Raw genomic sequence first — 21,642 nt, forward strand, 5'->3', positions numbered from 1 at the left:
CTCACAATGGCCTTCTATAGGTCATAACTGGACTTCTAGAGTTCTGGATCGCAAGCCTTGAACAACATAGATGTAGCCCTCAGCAGACTGCAAATCTTCTGGTTTATCCTTGGCTTCTGGTTTGGCTATATTCTTGAAGGCACATTCATCCACACAGGTCCTGAGGTCTATGGCAACTGTGGCATATCCATTCAGTTCTGAAGATGAAAGGGTACTCAGCCTGTTTGCCTTTATTTAAAACTTGATTCTGTGGACCAGTTCTGTCCCTTTCCACAACCATTTCAAAACCTATCACTTAAAAACTGGCCAGCTCTCACAATGCTTCTCTGCCAGAGCCTGCTTTCCTTTTATGATGGCTCATGATTAGCCAATAAATTTTTTGTATTATCAAAACATTGTGCATAATTTTAAAACATACTTTCAAGAATCATCTGGGAGGCTGAAAACATTATAGAAGAAACATTTGAAGAGATGGTCACGCCCAGAGTACAGGCTTCAGAGAGAAGATGGGTGAACCCCAGAAATAAGGGGATTAAAGAGCCAGCGCAGGCTCCCTTATGGGCAACAAGTAAACCTCTTTGGATACCACTGGGGGTGGGGGTGGCACAGCAGCAGCCAGGGTCAGGCAAAGCAGCAGTGATAGGGGAATCGACAGACAGGCGATTCTGTGGCTGCAAGAGACACCAGGATGGTGTGTTGCCTCCTGGGTGCTAGGGTTCTGGATGTACTGGAGCGGCTGCAGGATATTCTCAAGGGGAGGTTGAACAGCCAGGGTTGTGGTGCATATTGGCACTAATGACATAGGCAAAAAAGGGGAAGAGGTCTATGCAGTGAGTATATAGTCATGAAAGAGCCTGAAAAGAAGGACCTCTAATGTAGTGATCTCTGGATTACTCCTGGTGCCACCAGCTAGTGCAAGTAGGAATGGGGTGATAGCATGGACGAATGAGTGGCTGAGGAGATGGTGCAGGGGATAGGGTTTCAAGTTCTTGGATCATTGGATCTTTTCTGCAGAAGGGGTAACATGTACAAGAGGGACGGGTTGCACCCGAACTGCAGGGGAACCAATATCCTGGCCAGGAAGTTTGCTAATGCCAGGAAGGTTTAAACTAGTTCTGCAGGGATCTGGGAACCAGAACACAGATTAATAAGTGAAAGATCAGACAAGAAGGTAGATGTCAGTGGAAGTACAAAAAGGCTAAATTGAAATAACAGGTATGATAGGTCAGATGGTTTGAAATGTGTATATTTTAATGCTAGGAATACTATGAGTAAAGGTGATGAACTTAAGAGCATCAAACAATACATGGAACTATGCTATTATGGCCATTACGGAGACTTGGTTCACACAGGGGCAGCAATGGGTGATTAATACATCAGGTTTTCAAAGTTTAAAAAAGATAGCGAAAGAGGTTAAGGGTGGGGGGGGGGAGAGTTGCACTACTAATCAGGGACAATATCACAGATGCACTCTGGCGAGACATATTTGAGGAGTCTGGCAATGAGTTCATTTGGATAGAACTCAGGAATAGGAAGTGTGCACTCACATCGATGGGATTGTACTACAGATACCCCCTCCCCGGTTAATAGCCACCAGGAAACGGAGGAACAGATATGTAATCAGATTAAGTAAAAGTAAAAATAATAGGGTTGTTGTCATGGGAAATTTCAACTCCCCTAATATAAACTGGGACCTTCTTAGTGCAAGGGGTTTAGACGGGGCAGAATTTGTTAAGTGTATCCAGAAGGGTTTCTTAAATCAATATGTAGATGGCCCAACGAGAGAAGGGACTGTACTGGACCTGATGTTGGGTAATGAGCCTGACCAGGTGACTCACCTTTCAGTGGGTGAATTCTTAGGGAATAGTGACTACACCTCCTCATCTTTCAGGATAGCTAGATATAGAATATAAAATAGTGCAGCACATTACAGGCTCCTCGGCCCACAATGTTGTGCCGACCCTCAAACCCTACCTCCCATATAACCCCCCCCCCCCACCTTAAATTCCTCCATATATCTGTGTAGTAGTCTCTTAAATTTCACTAGTGTATCTGCCTCCACCACTGACTCAGGCAGTGCATTCCATGCACCAACCACTCTCTGAGTGAAATACCTTCCTCTAATATCCCCCTTGAACTTCCCTCCCCTTACCTTAAAGCCATGTCCTCTTGTACTGAGCAGTGGTGCCCTGGGGAAGAGGCACTGGCTGTCCACTCTGTCTATTCCTCTTAATATCTTGTACATCTCTATCATGTCTCCTCTCATCCTCCTTCTCGCCAGAGAGTAAAGCCCTAGCTCCCTTAATCTCTGATCATAATCCATACTCTCTAAACCAGGCAGCATCCTGGTAAATCTCCTCTGTACCCTTTCCAATGCTTCCACATCCTTCCTATACTGAGGCGACCAAAACTGGACACAATACTCCAAGTACTAACTAGAGTTTTATAGAGCTCCATCATTACATCGCATCTCTTAAACTCTATCCCTCAACTTATGAGAGCTAACACTCCATAAGCTTTCTTAACTACCCTATCTACCTGTGAAGCAACTTTCAGGGATCTGTGGGCATGTACCCCCAGATCTCTCTACTCCTCCACACTGCCAAGTATCCTGCCATTTACTTTGTACTCTGCCTTGGAGTTTGTCCTTCCAAAGTGTACCACCTCACACTTCTCCGGGTTGAACTCCATCTGCCACTTCTGCATCCTATCAATGTCTCTCTGAAAACTTCGACAATCCTCTACACTATCTACAACACCACCAACCTTTGTGTCATCTGCAAACTTGCCAACCCACTCTTCTACCCCACCATCCAGGTCGTTAATAAAAATCACAGTAAGTAGAGGTCCCAGAACAGATCCTTGTAGGACACCACTAGTTACAACCCTCCAACCTGAATGTACTCCCTCCAACATGACCCTCTGCCTTCTGCAGGCAAGCCAATTCTGAATCCACCTGGTCAAACTTCCCTGGAACCCATGCCTTCTGACTTTCTGAATAAGCCTACCATGTGGAACCTCGTCAAATGCCTTACTAAAATCCATGTAGATCACATCGGCTGCACTACCCTCATCTATATGCCTGGTCACCTCCTCAAAGAACTCTATCAGGCTTGTTAGGCACGATCTGCCCTTCACAAAGCCATGCTGACTGTCCCTGATCACACCATGATTCTCTAAATGCCCATAGATCCTATCTTTTCCAACAGCTTTCCCACCACAGATGTAAGGCTCACTGGTCTGTAATTACCTGGACTATCCCTACTACCTTGTTTGAACAAGGGGACAACATTTGCCTCCCTCCAATCCTCCGATACCATTCCCCTGGACAATGAGGACATAAAGATCCTAGCACTAGCCAGATATAAGGATAGGTATGGTCTTCGCGGCAGAGTCTTAAATTGGGTTCTTGTCTTAAATTACAAAAGGTATAAGGCAGGGCCCAAGAATGGTAAATTGGGAACACCTTTTCTCTAGCAAGTCCACGTCAGGCATGTGGAGGGTGTTAAAGATCAGTTGCACTGGGGACAGAAAAGGTCTGTTCCTGTTAAAACAATGGACAGGCATGGAAAGATAAGGGAACCTTGGAGGTCCAGTGAGATGATAAATTTAGTGAAGAAGAAAAAGTAAAAGTATGTAAAACTTCAGAAATTAGGATCAAATGGAGTACATGAGGAGTGTAAAGAAGCCAGAAAAGAACTGAAGAAGGGAATTAGGAAAACCAGGAGGGGCCATGAACAGTTCTTGGCAAGTAGGATTAAGGCAAATCCTAAGGCATTCTATACATACATCAAGAGCAAGAGAGTAACCTGGGAGAGGGTGAGACTTCATCAGGATTCTAGCAGCGGTGTTCTGAATGAGCTGAAGCTGAAGGATTTTTTTAGAGACCTCTAAAAATGCCATTACAGTAGTCAAGCCTACTAAAAATAAAAATATGGATGAGTTTGTCTAGATCTTGCTGAGGCATGAGCCCTATATTTTTTAGATGGTAGTAGGTTAACTTTGTAATTGTTTTAATGTGGCAATTAAAATTTAGTCAGAGTCCATCACAACACCAAGGAGTCTGGCTTGGTTTGTGGATTGTAACGACAAGAACTCTAAGTGAGCACCGACTTTTAATCATTCTTTTTGGCAGAGAAGTGGAGTTTTTGGGGCCTCATGAACGGCAGCAGTGTTATTAATATGTTGGAATGTAATAGAACCACACTGAAAGAATTGACTACGAATGTAAAGAATGAAAAAGAATTGCAGAGTTTATATTTAGAACACAGAACAGTATGGCTCAGGAACAGGCTATTCAATCTACGATGTTGTGCAGAACCAGCTAAAAAAGATCAAAAAAAGCTGAAAACATCCCTCCTACCTACACACTGTCCATCGTCCTCATATCCATGTGCCTATCTCAATGTCTCTTAAAAGCCTCCAATGTACTTGCCTCTACCACCACACCAGGCAGCACGTTCCAGATATGCACCACTCCGAGTGGAAAAACTTACCCCTCACATCCCCTTTGAATGTATCCCCTCATGCCAATGCATGCCCTCGGGTACTAGACATCACTACCCTGAGGAAAGGATACTCCCTGCCTACTCTATCTATGCCTCTCATAATCTAATAAACCTCTATCAGATCTCCCCTCGGCATCCACCACTCCAGAGAAAACAAGTTTGTCCAGCCTCTCGTAATAGTACCTGCCCCTAAACCAGGCAACCTGCCCCTAATCCTGCCAAACCTCTTCTGCAGCCTCTCCAAAGCCTCAACATCCGTCCTATAGTGGGGGAACCAGAACTGTATGCAATACTCCAGATGTGGCCAAACTAGTGTTTAATACTGTTGTAACATAACCTCCCGACTTCTGAACTCAATGCCTCGACTAATAAAAGCAAGCATTCCATAAGCCGCCTTAATCACTCTATGCGGCAACTTTTCATCTCCCGCTCTGTAACCGTTATTTATTTTTGCGTGTGCTTTTAATCTCTCAATATTGTCTGAAGTGTTATGATTGATTTTATATCTTGTTTGAACTGCCCTGTGTTTGAAAAGTGCTCGCTTTAGTGCCCTAATGCCAGCCATGAGCGGCCAGGGAGCCTGGTCTCTTCAGGCGGTGTGATGAAGCAGTTAGTGGGTGTGGGGTGGAGATGCTGGATCACTTACTTGGGAAGCAAATCAGTTCAACAGCCCGTCCACGCTGCCGCAAGGCCTCGTACAACCGCTTGCACTGGGTGCTCTTGCCCACCCGGTCCACCCCCTCCAACACGATCAGAGCGCCGCGCTTCGCCGCCATTCGCGCTCTCGGCCCAGCCCGGCCCGGCCCGGCCCGCGGCTGCCTCTCTGCGCACGCGCACATCCACCAGCTACCATCGGTTCCAGCCATTCGCCCGTGAAACTGAGGACGAATGTGGGCTTTGTCCGCCCATCACTGCCGACATCTCCGCTGTGTACACCCCTAACTTGTTAGATGTTCTGCCAATTTCTTTTCCTGGTATTGCCACTCCAAACCCTGTCACTCTTCTTAGCACCATCCGTATAAATCTGAGTATAATTACTATACTTTTTCATCACATGACATTTAAATATACTGTGGTGAACTACATATACCTGTCTGGACACGCCCCCTGCTGACTGCTCCTGTGGCTCCTCCCACTGACCCCGGTATAAAGGCGATCGAGGCCTGAGCCCGGCCTCTCAGTCTCCAGGATGTAGTATGGTGGTCACTCACTGCTGGTTCCTTCTTCCAGTCAGTGAAAGCCGACATCTCGCCTTTACGTCTCAGAGAGAGTTATTGATGGTGCATCAAGCACTTAGCAAATTAGTTTTATATTTTTCTTTCCTTTTTACCTCTAACAAATACCAGTCTATTTCAGGCCATACAATCTTCCATGGAGCTACAACCAGATAAAATACAGAAGGAATTATCCTTAGATCAAACACTCCACATTCTTTAGCAATATTAGTCCTCAGTTCTAGCAACTTTAAGGTCTTTTCACTCAAACAGCCGGCAAGATGTACTTCATGAAGTCCTTCAGTCACAAGAGTTTCAAATCGGGGAGATCAGGTAAAATTTCTCATGTAGGGGTGAAGGGGAATGAGAGGATGGATGAGTTGGCAAAGAGGGCATTACAGAAAGAAAATATAGAAATAAGCATTAGTATCAGTAAAGCAGGGGCTAAGTGTGTAATCTGGGGGAAAAAAATCATCCAAATGTGGCAAGAAAGGGGACAGAGAGGGAAAAGGGAGGCATTTATATCAAATACAAAAGAGTGTTACAGATACTAGGGTAGGCAGTGGATATGGAGAGAGGAAACTGTGGAGTAGGTTTAGGCTGGGGCACTGTGCACTAAACAAAACATTGAAAATGGTAGGGATACATCAGACAGGATTGCATGAGGACTGTCAGGAAGAGGAGTCAGTAGAACATGTAATTCTGAGTTGAAGTAAATATGGTATAGAGAGAGAGATAATGAGAATTAATCTAAGGGAATTGGGGGTGCAGGAATTCATATTAAAAGGGTTACTGGGCTTGCGTGAGAGCACAGGTTTTTTTTTAGCTTTCTTAAGGGATACAGGGTTTTTAAAAAATAGGATATGATGGATAAGCAGGAATAGGGTACTAGGATGGCCAAAGAAGGAAGGATAAAGTGTAGATGGGGGGGGGAAGGGGGTGTGTGTGTGTGTGAGAGAGAGAGAGAGAGAGAAAATGGGTGAAAGGATTTAGAATGCAAGTCTATTGTCTGATCCACACCCTGGAGCAGAAAGTGGCGGTAATGCACCATTAAGCTGGGTGCCAACCACCGTAAATCAAGAAGAAAAAGAAGCCATCCATCCCGGGCGCTGCCAAGGACTGAAGATAGCAATTGGCTCACATGGCCACATACCTTCCGCCTTAATATTAATGTGTGGCTCATATGGAGGTGTGGTGAACTACATACACCTGTCTGGACATGCCCCCCCCCCCCCCGCTGACTGCTCCTGTGGCTCCTCCCACAGACCCCGGTATAAAGGCAATTGGAGACACAGCCCCGGCCTCAGTCTCCAGGATGTAGTGTGGTGGTCATTTGCTGCTTGTTCTTTCTTCCAGCCAATAAAAGCCTATATCTCGCCTCACGTCTCCGAGAGTTACTGATGGTGCATCAGGAGGAAATATCACTGATAATGAAGAATTGAAAGACTACAGAAATGGCAGAGCTTTTACACAAAAAACCCACAACTAATCGTTAAAAGCCTACTGCCTCAATATACCCATCCAGGGGCTTCTTAAATGACATCTGCCAGCTCATTCTAAATACTTGCCACCCTCTGAGTGGGAAAATTTGTCATTAAGCTCTCCTTTAAATATGTCCACTCTTACCCAAAATCTATACCCCTGAGTTTTGTACTCCCCCTACCCTGGGAAAAAGGTTTACCACCTACCTTCTCTATGCCCCCCAATTTTTAGAAACCTCTACGTGATGCTGCACTTTCCTATGCTCCAAGGAACAGAGGCCTCACTGGGCCAACCTCTCCCTGGTAAAGCTTCTCTGCACTCTTGCCAATTTAACCGTGTTGTTTTTGTGTAATAGGGGGAGCAGCCTCATCAACTACTTAAACAACTGGAACATAACGTTCCAACAAGGTCAGCATGCTAAACACCCTTCTCAGCACCCTGCCCAGTGTGATGCCACTTTTAACAGACTCCTAGCTCCCTCTGTTCCATTGCACTACCTACCAAAGCCCTACAATAGATTGGTTTTCCAAAATGCATACCTCACACTTGCCACTCCTCAACCCACTTGTTAAACAGATCTAGATCCTCTTGTAATCTGCAATAACCTTCTTTATTAATAACAGGTCACAATTTCATGTCAAGTACAAGCTTACTGATCAAGCCTTGTGCATTTGCATCCAAATTATTTATATAATAATGACTAACAAGGAACTCTGCAGCATACCACTAATCAACACCCACCAACACCCTTGGCTTCCTACTTCCTGGCCAGTTTTGAATCCACTTAATTAGCTCTGCCAGATTCAACAGGGCTAACCGTCCAGACCAGCCTACCACATGGGACCTCGTCAAAGGCCTTGTTAAAGTCTAAATAAATTAACTTTCACTACCCTACCCTCATCTACCCATTTGGTTACATCTTCAACAAAAAACTCCAAAAGATTTGTCATATATGACTTTCCACACACAAAAGTCATGCTGGTTCTCCATATCAGACTATACCTATCCAAATGCTTGAAGCTCCTATCCCACTAGATTTTCCTGTAGTAACTTCCCTGCCACTGATGTCAGGCTTGTCCTTGCTACCCTTCTTAAACAATGGAACAATCTTAGCCACATTCTAGTCTTCAGCTTTACCAATGGCTAACGATGAAGCACATATCTCCACAAGGGCCTCAGAAATTCCTTCTTGAACTTCCCACAGAAGTCCAAGAATACCCTCAGTCAGGCTTTGAGGAGTTATCCACCTTAATGCTGCAATTACCACAAGGTACTATAAATATTCTCCCAAACTTGTTTCCCTCACCTCTTGAGCAGCTGTGGTTAAGCATGTAACCACCAAATAAACACAAGGAGAAACATTTGTTAAAAATCCTATCCATCTCCTGCAGCATGAGACTTAAGCCCTGCTGATGTCAAAGGGGACCCTTCTCAGCATAGTTATGGAACCTTTAGGAATTTTCCTTAACCTTATCTGCCAGATCAATCTCACACCCTCTCGTTGCCCTTCTGATTTCCCACTTAAGTGTATTCTTAGGTTTTATAGCCACCAAGAGATTTGCTCATCCCTGACCTCTCAATCCCAGAATATTTTTTCTTTTTCTTGACCTGATGTCAATATCTCTCATCGGTCTAGGCTCCCTAAATCTGACAGGTTTATCCTCACCCAGACTGCTTCTGGACTCTGAATATCGCACTCTTAAAAGCCTCCTATTTACTATTCATTTTTTCCCTTTAAACAGGCTCATCCAATCAACCTCTGCTGTATACTGTCTAACTCCTCCGACATCTACTGTGAGGAAGTGCTTCGAGAGATTAGTCATGGCCAAAATCAACTTCTGCCTGACCAACGACCTGGACCTGCTGCAATTTGCCTGTCGCCACATCTGAGATGCGGTCTCACTAGCTCTCCACTCGGCCTTGGATTACCTGAACAACAGCAATACCTATATCAGGCTGCTGTTTATTGCTTACACCACCATCCACAGTATTAATCAACAAGCTTCAAAAACCTGGACCTCTGTACCTCCCTCTGCAACTGAGTCCTTAACTTGCTCATTGGGAGATCAGTCACTGTGAATTGATAATAACATCTCCACTTTGTTGATAAACAACACATCCACACCTCAAGAATGCATGCTTAGCCCACTGCTCTTCTTTCCCTACACTCATGACTGTGTGGATAGGCACAGCTCAGACACTATCTGCAAATTCACCAATGACACCACTATCGTTTGCAGAACCCAGATGGCAATGAAGAGGCTTACAGGAGCAAGAGAGGTTGGTCGGGTGGTGTGGCAACAATCTTGTACTCAACATCAGCAAGACCAAGGATTTGATTGTGGACTTCAGGAAGAGGAAATTAGGAGAACACAACTGAAGTGGGAAGGGTGAGCAGCCTCAAGTTCCTGCGTGCCAACATCTCATAGGATCTATCTTCGGTCCAACACATTGAAGCAATCATGAAGAAGGCCCATCAGGATCAATGCTTCTTTAGGAGTTTCAGTAGATTTGGTAAGTCACCAAAGACTCCAGCAAATTTCTACAGAGGTACCATGGTGAGCCTTCCATTTTGTTACAGAGGATCCAATGCACAGCATTAAAAGTGGCTGCATACTCAGCCAGCTCCATCATAGGCACAACTTTCCCCTCCATCAAGGTGATCTTCAAAAGTCAGTGCCTCAAAAAGGTGGCATCCATCGTCAAGGACCCTCACTATCCAGGACATCCCCTCTTCTCATTCCTGCCATCAATCCTAAAGACTCACACTGAATGCTTTAGCAACAGCTTCTTCTCCTCTGCTATTAGATTTATGAAGTCCATGAAATCATGACTGCTAACATTGCTCTTCCTCTTTGCACTATTTTCATTGTAACTTACACTCTTCTCTCTAATTCCAACCTTCTGAACATAATACTCTCCACTCCCTCCACAGTAATCCTAACCTCATCACCAAACCCACAATTAAGGGGGGTGCTGTAATAGTCTGGCAGAACGACCTCTGCCTTGCTAAGGCCCAGCGTCAACTCTCAGACTCCTCCCCTGACTTATCCCTTGAACAGAATCCCACTAAGAAACACCAGGCCATTGTCTCCCACAAAATCACCAACCATATTGACTCTGGGCATCTCTCATCCACCGACATCAACCTCAAAGTTCCCACACTCCACACGTCCCGTTTCAATCTCCTACCCAAGATCCACAAACCTACTTATCCAGGTAGACCCATTGTTTCAGCTTGTTCCTGTCCCACTGAACTCATATCTGCATACCTTGACTCTGTTTTATCCTCCTCTAGGACAGTCCCTTCCTACCTACATCCGTGACACCACACACTGATGATCTTTTCAAGGATTCCAAGTTATCTTGCCCCCATCATCTTATTTTTACTGTGGATGTCCAGTCCCTATACACCTCTATCCCCCATCAGGAAGGCCTCAAAGCTCTTTGTTTTTTTCTGGACATCAGACCCAACCAATTCCCCTCTACCACCACTCTCCTCCACCTAGCGGAACTTGTCCTCACTCCAAATAATTTCTCCTTTGGCTCCTTCCACTTCCTTCAAACAAAAGGGGTAACCATACTCACTCGCATGGGTTCCAGCAATGCCAGTCTTTGTCAGCTACATGGAACAGTCTATGTTCCAAGCCTACACTGGTGATTGCCCTGCACTTTTCCTGCGCTACATCGACAACTGCATTAGTGCTGCTTCCTGCATCCATGCTGAACTCGTCAACTTCATCTACTTTGCCTCCAACTCCTACCATGCCCTCAGATTTACCTGGTCCATTTCTGACACCACCCTTTCCTTTCTTGATCTCTCTGTCTCTATCTCTGGAGACAGCATATCCACCAATGTCTATTATAAACCAACGGACTCTCACAGCTACCTAGACTATACCTCATCCCACTCTGCTACTTGTAAAAACACCATGCCCTTCCCTCAATTCCTCCCTCTTCACCACATTTACTGTCAGGATGAGGCTTTCATTCTAGAATGAAGATGTTCTCCTTTTTCAAAGAAAAGGGCTTCCCTTCCTCCACCATCAATGCTGCCCTCAACCGCATCTCTTCCATTTCACGCATGTCTGCTCTTACCCCATCCTCCCACCACCCTACCAAAGATAGGGTTCCTCTTGTTCTCACCTACCACCCCACCAGCTTCTGTGTCCAGCACATACCTCTCTGGAACTTCTGTCACCTCCAACAGGATCCCACCACGAAGCACATCGCCCCCCCCCCCACCTTTTGCTTTCCACAGAGATTGCTCCCTTGCCCATTTGTCCTTCCCTGCTGATCTCCCTCCTGGTACTTATTCTTGCAAGCATAACAAGTGCTACATCTGCCCCTACACCTCCTCCCTCACTACCATTCAGGGCCTTAAACAGTCCTTCCAAGTGAGGCGATACTTCACCTGTGAGTCTATTGGGGTCATATACTGTGTTCAGTGCTCCCGGTGTGGCCTCTTGTATATCGGCGAGACCTGACATAGATTGGGAGATAGCTTCGCTGAGCATCTGCACTCTATCCACCAGAACAAGCAGGAGCTCCTGGTGGCCACCCATTTTAATCCCACTTCCTATTCCCATTCCGATATGTCCATCCCTGATCTCCTCCTCTGTCGTGATGAGGCCATATTAGGTTGGAAGAAATAACAACTTATATTTTGTTGGGTAGCCTCCAACCTAATGGCATGAACATCAATTTCTCAAATTTCCAGTAATGCCCCCCACCACACCCCCTTCACCATTTCCCATTCCCTTTCCCTTTCTCATGTTATCTCCTTGCCTGCCCATCACCTCCCTCTGGTGCTCCTCCCACCCCCACCTCCCACTTTTTTCTTTATTCCATGGCCTTCTGTCCCTTTCACCAACTTCCCAGCTCTTTGCTTCATCCCTCCCCCTCCAAGTTTCATCTATCACCCGGCGTTTCTCTCTCCGCTCCCCCCACCTTTTAAATTTACTCCTCAGCTTTTCTCCTTCAGTCCTGCTGTGGGGTTTCGGCCCGAAACGTCAACTGTTCTCTTTTCCATAGATGCTGCCTGGCTTGCTGAGTTCCTCCAGCATTTTGTGTGTCTTGCACTGTACTGCTGCTATAAAACAATCATGACACGTCACCTGATTCTGAATTAGCCCTGCCTCAGTTTGGAACCTTAACATATGCACAAGTTATCTCACCTTAAAATTAATAGAATTATGGGCATACGGCCAAAATGCTTCCTGTCTGCTACTTCAGTTACTTTCCTTGTCTCATTCCCGAAGAGAAGGTCCAGTATTACACCCTCTGAGAGGACCCTCTATATATTTGAAATGTGTTCTGTAACTTTCCTGGACACATTTCAAAGATTTCACCATATCATAGTCCCTATTATCCTGCAATACTGGTGAAATTAAAATCTCCTAATAATACTACCCTAATTACTACAAACTGTAAACATTTTCTCCTCACACCTGCTCCACAAGTTTCCATTGACTATTGAGGATCTATAATCCAGCCCCGATGAGCTGCAGCCAGTGGTGTAAGCCCCATTAAGGGTGATGGACTTGAGAAGAGGGTGGCTTCTACTTCTGACTTTGCTATTATGTAACACTGGCAAAATGCAGATATCACAACCCTCAAGGCTTTGCTTCTTAACATCATACCGATCTCCATAAACTCATTCTGCATTACCTCATCCTTATATCATTTGTACTAATGTGCACAGCAATCTCTGGCTGTTCACCTCCCTCTTGGGAATGTTGTGTAACTGCTCAGAGACATCCTTGAGCCTGGTATCCAGAAGAAAGCACACCATCCTGGTGTCTCTTCTGCCACCACAGAATCTCCTGTCAATCCCCCAACTATCACTATGCTCTGTCTAACTGCATCCTTTCCTTCAGAGCCAATAACAGTGCCAGAGATATGACCACAGCTACAAGCCTCTAAAGGATCATACCCCTAGTAGAATCAAAACAGATATACTTACAGTATCAATGAAGGGGAGCCCTAAACTGTCAGCTGACTCCATTACTGTTTCTAGTGGTCATCTATTTTTCTGAAGATTGCACGTTGGGTGTGACCACCTCAGTAAATGTCTTGTCTATGATGTTCTCAACCTTCTGATGATCTTGAATACGTACCTCAAATCAAGTTCCATTTCCTTGACTTGGTTTACCATGAGCTGCATCGGGGTGGATTTTACCCAGATGTAGTCATCAGTGAGACCACAAGGTTCCTTGATTTTCCACGTCTTGCAGCAGGAGCATTCCACTATCCTAACTAGCATCCTGGCTAGACATGGTTAAGTGCTAAGGAAGCACAGGAAAACAAAATTTCACCTGTTCCTTACCAAAGCCTTAGCTCCCAATTCTCACATTGGCTTACTGTCACAATGGCCGCTCTGCTTAACACTTTTTTAAATATTTGCTATTAATTAGCTGGTTAATCAATTAAATAACAATTAGCCAACTCATTTAAAGCCTCCTGCTCTCCCTTCATGACCGATCTCCTGCAATCATAGAAGCAAAACACTTGCTTCTTTAAAGGCAAATGTTGGTGTTGCTGCATATGGAACTCTTCCATCCTGTATCTTGCTTCTGCAAGGTGGCAGTCACCTGAACAAATTCTATTTCATCTCTTGAAATCCAAAATGGACCATGCCTGTAGAAATGCAATGCACAAATCTACACAGAAAAGGGGAGCAACAGTTGTCAGGACTAAAATGAACAAGTCCTCACCTACCAACAAACTTATACAGAAACACAAAGACTGCAAATGATGGAATCTAGAGTAACACAGAAAAAGCTGGAGCAATTCAACAAGTCAGGCAGCACCTGTGAAGGGAAATGGACAGTCGATGTTTCAGATCAAGACCTTTCATCAGGACTGGAAAGAATGAGGGGTAGGCAGTCAGTACAGAGCAAGAGCTGGCAGGTGATAGATGGATCCAGGTGAGGGAGGTGTAAGAGTGGAAATGATGTAAGAAGCAGGGAGGTGATAGGCAGAGGTGACAAAGGATAGAAGAAGATGGACTCTGATAGGATAGTGTAGCATAGAATAAAAGGAAGTAGGTGGGGTGGGAAACTGGTTGGAGGAATATGTGGGTAATTGGAAGATACTGAGGAGAAAAAGATGCTGTGATGGGGCTGGTGAGATTAGGGAAATAAAAGGGGACTGAGGAGAGTGGTTATTAGAAGTTAGAGAAAGCAGAGTTCATGCAACCAAGTGGAGGGAGGAATATGAGGTGCTCTTCCTCTGTCTCTAGACTCAGCTTGGCAGTAGAGGAAGCTGTGGACAGACATGCTGGTGTGGGGATTAGGAGAATTAAAATTCAGGGACAGGGAGTTCCACATGGCCACAATGGTGCTTGGCAAAGCAGTTACCAGTCTCACCGAGCACCAGGACCAATTTACAGTGTCCAATTTCAAAATTCAAGATTGTTTATTGTGTAAAGGAGATGAAATAATTGTTACCCTGGACCTGATGCAGCACAAAAAAACACAACATGATAAAGAACACAATAAATATAAATTCATAAGATAGCTTATATACTGTACATAGTCCATAAAGTGATGCTAGGCACAGGAGTGTCTGTACATAAGGTGACTGACAGAAAATTATAAAGTACTGCTGGTTGGATGTGTGGAGTGGTGGATTCGTGGGTGGAAGTGTTGATCAGTCTTACTGGTTGGGAAAAGCAACTGTTTTTGAGTCTGGTGATCCTGGCATGGATGCTATATAGCCTCCCTGATGGGAATGGGACAAACCATTCATGAGCAGAGTGGGTGGGATCTGTCCTGATGTTACTGGCCCTTTACAAGCACCTTTCTGTATATATGTCCTTGATGGTGGATAGGCTGGTACAAGGCTGACTTCCCAATGTAGCACCTTCTTGTCCATCACAGTTTAATTTCCATATCATTCGGTGATGCAGCTTGTCAGGATGCTCTCTACTGTGCATCTGTAGAATGACATGAGTTTAGACGTGCAAAGTCCATCTCTCATCAGGCTCCTCAGACAGTAGAGGCATTGGTGAGCTTTCCTGACCATGTAGGATGTGTTCAAGAAGTGTGCAGGATGGGCATTCCCAGGAGTCTGTAACTGCTCATAGTTTCCACTGCTTGCCGATGTAAGGAAGGGTGTGAGTGATGCGGGTTCTCCTGAAGGCGATAAACATCTCCTTTGTCTTATTGACATTGAGGAAGATAAACATCTCCTTAGTCTTATTGACATTGAGGAAGATAAACATCTCCTTAGTCTTATTGCCAACCAGCAAGTCAATTCCTCCAGGGATGTGGGTGGAAACTGAGCATGCAGGCTTGAACCTGGGTATCTGGAGCTGTGAGCAGCAGCACAATTGCTACTTGGCTGCACTATCGCTTGAGTATGACCCAGTTACTGAGTGTGTAACCTGTACAAAATATTAACATGCATGCGTGTTTTCTGTCTGACTATAATGATGTCACAGAGTTAATTTAGGGAGAAAGGCTAGACACAACCACATGATGCTTTCTGGAAAGTCATTCCCCTAGTCAGAATTTCGATGTTTACTCACAACAGAAAACAGCTTAATAAGCTGCAGACTCATTCCAGAGACAGTGATATTAAATGTGATTCTGAAAAGAAAGTTGTGAAGAAAGCCTCAGAAATTACATCCTGCCACTCAAAGTTCATATGAACTAGCTGTAATGCCTATAAGCCACACACCTATCATCCCAAAGCTGGACATAGTTAAACTCTAAGCTTCTGTAAGCATCATCCAGTTAGTCTGCCAACCTGAGAGTACATAAACAGTATAAAATAGCATGCCAATGTGCAAGTTTCACTCTTAGAAAAAGAACACAGATTACTCTGAGATTCTCACCTGTGGAGCAAAAGCCAGAGTTAGCATTCAATTTCATAATTCCAAACACATCTCTGAGACCATAAGACATAAGAGCAGCATTAGGTCATTCAGTCCAATAAGTCTGCTCTGTCATTTGATCTTGCTGATTTATTTTCCCTCTCAACCCCATTCTCCCACTTATTCAATGTAATCTTTGACAATCTTACTAATCTAGAACCTATCAACCTCCACTTTAAACATACCCATTGACTTGGCCTCCACAGCCAAAAATGGCAATGAATTCCATAAATTCACCACCCTCTGGCTAAACACCTCCTCATCTCTGTTCTATTCTGAGGCAGTGCCCTCTGGTCCTACACTCTCACTATTAGAAGCATCCTTTCCACATCCACTCTATCTAGGTCTTTGAACATTTGGAAGCTTTCAATAAGACCCTTCTAAACTAGTGAGTTTGGGCCCAGAGTCTCAAACTCCTACAAAAAGTTTAAGGCACAGCTGTGTTTAAATGCTGAGGCAGAGAAAGAAGGATGAAGAAAAAGAGTCTACTTAAATGTGAAAACTATTAATTATGAATCTCCCCAAGGATGACAACACAAGACAAAGAACGATGTTTCTTGGAATGAGAGGGTTTGGCCCAAGAGGCCTGTATGGTTCTTTTTGGAGAAATAGGTAGTTAATACTCATCCATAATTATGTCCTATGATTCTTTAATTACTGATCTAATTCTTGTTCAAATATTGCCAATGAACGTGCTGTCACCATCCTTAGAGTAAGTGCATTCCAAATAACAATGAAATACTTTGGAAACAAAATTGTATACTTCCTCTCAACTGAAAAATAATTGTTCATGACAAACATAATTTTTCTCTTTTAACCAATTTAATATTCAATGCACCTTGGCCCCTAGGGTTGTAATTTGCTAATACCTCTATTGTGGTGATACCTTATGTAAATCCATATGCAGAACATCATTCCTCTCCATTAACTCCACAACATTCAATTATATTAATCAAGCACAATGTGCCTTTAACACATCTAAGCGGTGTGCTTTTTAACAGCTTGTAATTTGTGCCCTAGGTAAGTATCCCTTGCCTTCACTGACACTCAGCTGATTGGCCTGTATTTTCTAGGTATATCCCTCCCAGACCATTCCTGCAAACAAAACTCTTTCAATTAATTCAATATTTCTGGGATACTTTGCATGAACAGCCCTCTTCAGGTCATGCCATAACATCTCGATTTGGTTAAGGTCTGGAGTCCAACTTGGCCATTCCAAAACACAAATTTTCTTCTTTTTAAACTTGTTTATTTACTCATGTTTCAGATCATTGTCTTGTTGCATCATCCAAATCTATTAAGCTGATGGACTGCTACCCTGACATTCTCCTCTAAAATGTCATAATACAATTTGGAATTCATTATTCCTTCAATGATTGTAAGCTGTCCAGGCAGCAGTGTTGGCAACAATTAGCACTGTATACATTTCCACACTTGATGGCAAAAACTGAAAAATAATCTCAGACCTTGATGAAGCCCAGACTCAAAAATCCCCAAAAAAAGATCTCCTCCCAGAGATTTCAGTGCTGGTTGGGAAATGGACTTACAGGGTGGCAACACTGAGGTGATGAAGCTAATTCTGGTGGTAGCTTGTAACTACCAATGTCACTGATGCAACAATATATTCAAGTCTGTCATTATTTGGGATTTCAGACAGGGTTGACAGATTCTAGAGTGCAAAGGATATGAATTATATTTCAACGATACTTTGAGTGCATTATGTTACATTAGGTGAGCATCCATGATTGAGGCACCAGAGTGTGTTCTTGAAAGGTCTAAATAGTTATGATCCCACTTGCCACATCACTCGTAGTTTCATTCCAAATTTAAGATGACCATGAAGTGATCCATGACTACAGACTATGTCACTTCAGCTATTCCCATTGCCATTCTTCCATTCTTGCAGGGCTTGGTAATTAGGAGTCATTGGATCCAGAGATGCTTGGTTTCTTCACTTTTTTCACGATTTTTGTGCTTATTTTTTAGAGGCCTTCAGGGAGCTGAAGGCACCTATGCCCTTATGTGAAGCAAGGGTTGTATTTCTTTTCTTCACTCCACCGCATCTGCTCCCAGGTGTGGCTTTCTTTTCCAGAACATCAGAGATGTCCTCCTTCTTCAAAGAAGCACCTGCAAGTGATTTACATGGGTAGTAAGAATCTGTACATCATGAAACACAAGATCTTATGGAGCTTAAATATGAAATAAATGGCAAAAGGGTAGAATGATTAGGGGTTTCCCTTTTGGTTGAATCACTTGTTTGCCTTACAGCCATTCAGGAGTAAATTTTAAACACAAGAAATTCTGCAGATGCTGGAAATCCATAGTAAACACACACAAAATGCTGGAGGAACTCAGCAGGTCATGCAGCATCCTGGTGGCCAAACAGGGTGAAGGAACAACTCCTTATATTCTATCTGGGTAGCCTCCAACCTGATGGTATGATTATCAATTTCTTCTTTTGTTAAAAAAATTCCATCCCCTTCCCCTCTTCTATTCTCTGCTCTAGCCTCTTACTTCTCACCCACCTATCACTACCCACCTGGCTTCACCTATCACCACCTAGCTATCCCCCTTTCCCTCATCCCACCTTTTTATCCTCCCTTCCTTTCCAGTCCTAAAAATGTCTTGGCCTGAAACGTTGATTGTTCATTTATTTCCAAAGATGTTGCCTGATGTGCTCAGCTCCTCCACCATTTTGCATGCAGTGCTTTGTATTTTCAGCAACTTCAGACTTTCTAGTTTGTCTGCATCATTTTTGAAGTTTCTTGTTCCTGAATGGTCACTTCAGCTTTAACTTGTTATCAAGGTACAGGAATATACAATTCCCATTGCGTCATCAGACTCATTGGTAAACAGAAGCCAGACTATTGCATCAAGGCAGCCATTATAAAGGAATAAAAGTATGATAATTTCCTATACATCAACTAATTCATTTGTTTTTTCCACTCCAAGTAAAGCTAGCCTAGCTAATCCTACCCTATTATTCAATTTAACCAACCCTATTATTGTCCTCAAATCTTTTGGTAACCCCCCACCCCCTTTCCTGTGTTGTGGCAACAAGAATAATAACTACTCTGAATTATTGCGAACACATCCAGTGTCTATTACGGATGAAACAAAAGTACAAGACAAAGTTCAAAACAGGATCATTAGAATGAAACCAAACCTGAAGGATATACTGAACAAGAAAGATTGTACTGTCCATAGCTTTTCTCCTTAGGTGAGGTGTGATCTTATTAGTAATTAGTTTATTATTATCACATGCACCAAGATACAGTAAGAAGCATTTGTCTGCACGCTGTACTTTCTGATCATTCCATGTACATCATGATAGAACAAAAGGAAAAGAAACAATACAGTCGGCCCTCCTTATCTGCGGGTTCTGCATGCGTAGATTCAACCATCCGCGGTTTGGGAAAACCCAGAAGCAGAGCATTGTTCGCCTCATGACTCGTTCGTTCGCTGCTTGTGTTGTGAGCAAGAGGAAGAAGTTTAAGGCTAATAAGGGATGGCTGGTTAGCTATGTAAAGCACTACAGCCTCAAGAACTTAAAGATTGGGGGACGTCACGTGATGACGTAGGATTGAGACGTGGAAATCCAGCTCTCCCGTAAAAAAAAACGGTAAAATAATGTTTAAGTGAAGAAAAGTTAGTAAATACTTTTTAAAAATTACTTATAAACTACTCAGGATTGTCTTAAGATATGTCTCCTAAACAGAAGCAGAAGAAAACTACTACTTTGAAGACAACACAAGCTGGAAAAGAATCAAGGCCAGCCGCCATGAAAGAGCCTCGGGCTCAAGTGCATTTTACCTCTGGCGATACAGAACAGGAAACTGAGGCAACATCAACCGTTTCCAAAGAAAAAGAGCAACAGGGATTGTGCATGCATGAAGGAAGGGACATGCGCAAACACGAGCAACCCAAACTACAAATCCCAGCTATGATCGGAACTGAAAGTGAAAGTGAATATGAGGTGGAATCAGATTCTCTGGACAAATCAAATGAAGATGAAGAGACAAAGAAGAGCAACAGGAAGAGGTTGGAGGTGATATTGGAGACATAAAAAAATCTTTGGTGCAAATAATGCATGAATTAAAAGCATTAAAAGTAATAAAATATTAAAAATATGAAGATTATGTTTGATAAAATGATGAAAAGACAGGACAAAATGGACAAGAAAATTAAAAAATTGTAAGAAACGACGGGAGACACCATTGATAGAGTGAATAAAACGGAAGATAATATTTCTGCCTGGACATCAGAAAGAAAACGGTTGTTGGAAAAAGTGGATGTACTTGAAAATTTTAGCAGACGAAATAATATTAAGATTGTTGGACTTAAAGAAGGTATAGAGGGAGAGGATCCAATAAATTTTTTTCAAAAATGGATTCCGGAAATTTTGGAAATGGAAGAAAGAACCCAGTTAATTGAAATTGAAAGGGCTCACAGAGCCTTAAGATCAAGACCTCAAGTTGATCAAAACCCATGATCAATCTTGATAAAATGCTTAAGATATCAAGATAAAGAAAAGATCCTGAAGGCGGCTGCCCAATGTGCCAGAAAGGGAAACGGGCCATTGATGATAGAAGGGAAAGCAGTTCTTTTCTATCCTGATATAAGTTATGACCTTTTGAAGAGAAAGAAGGAATTTAACCCAGCAAAAAAAGTTTTATGGAAAAAGGGTTATAAATTTATATTGCGCCACCCGGCAACCCTGATAATTTTTTTGGATGACAGAAAAAGAAGATCTTTTATTGATTATCGAGATGCGGAAGAATGCACAAGAACTCCCAAATATTCACAGCCAAAGATTTAAAAGTGAAATGGATTAAAGATGAAGACAGGGACAGTGAATGGAGTTGATGGATGTTTAAGGACAGAAGAATATTTAAATATGTTCTTAGTTATATGATACAGGGGGAGAAAGGTAAAAATTTGACAAATATTAATTGAGAGTAGTGATATTATTTTTTCTCATATATACTTTTTTATGTTACGGGGGAGCTGGAGGAACTTCAGATCGATTGCTACGGGATTCACGTGTGTAATCATGGCAATTGCCATGACCCATACAACGGAGGGGGGGTAATGTTGTGGTTTTTTTAAATTCACAACATTAGTAGTGGGGTATTTTGTTATTTTTTTCTTTATAATCTATTTTTCTTAATCTTTCTTTCCTTGTCTGGACAATTGGGGGGGAGACACATAGCAACACGGAGAATTTTAAAAAGATTCCCCAAGGTACTACGGAAGTCGAAAAGTTAGGTATTACTATAGACTGGAGTAACCCTGTTAAAAATAATGACTAATTTACTGAATTTTTAAAGTTTTAATGTTAATGGGCTTAATGGACCGGTGAAAAGAAAAAGAATTTTAACATACATTAAGAAAATGAAAATAGATATAGCTTTTAGCTGCATTCCACTTGAAAAAATTACTTATAATTTAAGAGATAAATATGAAATATTTCTGAAAATTTGGTGCCCTTATTTACAAAATTTAGAATTAAATATATAGGTGCTCCGAAGATAAAATTATTGGTTATTTGGGGAAA

At 43.0% G+C, this 21,642-nt stretch overlaps 2 protein-coding genes across 5 annotated transcripts in view; one reads left to right on the forward strand and one right to left on the reverse strand.

Moving 5' to 3' along the window:
* dtymk (deoxythymidylate kinase (thymidylate kinase)) overlaps positions 1-5,388 on the reverse strand; it is a 50,265-nt gene extending 44,877 nt beyond the window's left edge. For 2 of the 4 annotated variants that reach the window (XM_059951067.1, XM_059951076.1), the window contains exon 1: positions 5,155-5,380. In XM_059951067.1, coding sequence (XP_059807050.1) covers positions 5,155-5,374 — 220 coding nt within the window. In that variant the 5' untranslated portion in view covers positions 5,375-5,380. Of the gene's footprint in view, positions 1-5,154 lie in introns of all 4 variants that reach the window. The other 2 variants (XM_059951063.1, XM_059951070.1) reach the window with 2 other exon arrangements.
* Positions 5,389-5,692: 304 nt separating this feature from the next.
* The window catches only part of ing5a (inhibitor of growth family, member 5a), a 62,928-nt gene continuing 46,978 nt past the window's right edge, over positions 5,693-21,642 (forward strand). The window contains exons 1-2 of the mRNA XM_059951085.1: positions 5,693-6,055; positions 8,947-9,718. Coding sequence (XP_059807068.1) covers positions 9,667-9,718 — 52 coding nt within the window. The 5' untranslated portion in view covers positions 5,693-6,055; positions 8,947-9,666. The remainder of the gene's footprint in view (positions 6,056-8,946; positions 9,719-21,642) is intronic.

The sequence above is a fragment of the Hypanus sabinus genome, chromosome 2 (genome assembly GCF_030144855.1).
Source record: "Hypanus sabinus isolate sHypSab1 chromosome 2, sHypSab1.hap1, whole genome shotgun sequence".
Taxonomy (NCBI): Eukaryota; Metazoa; Chordata; class Chondrichthyes; order Myliobatiformes; family Dasyatidae; genus Hypanus; species Hypanus sabinus.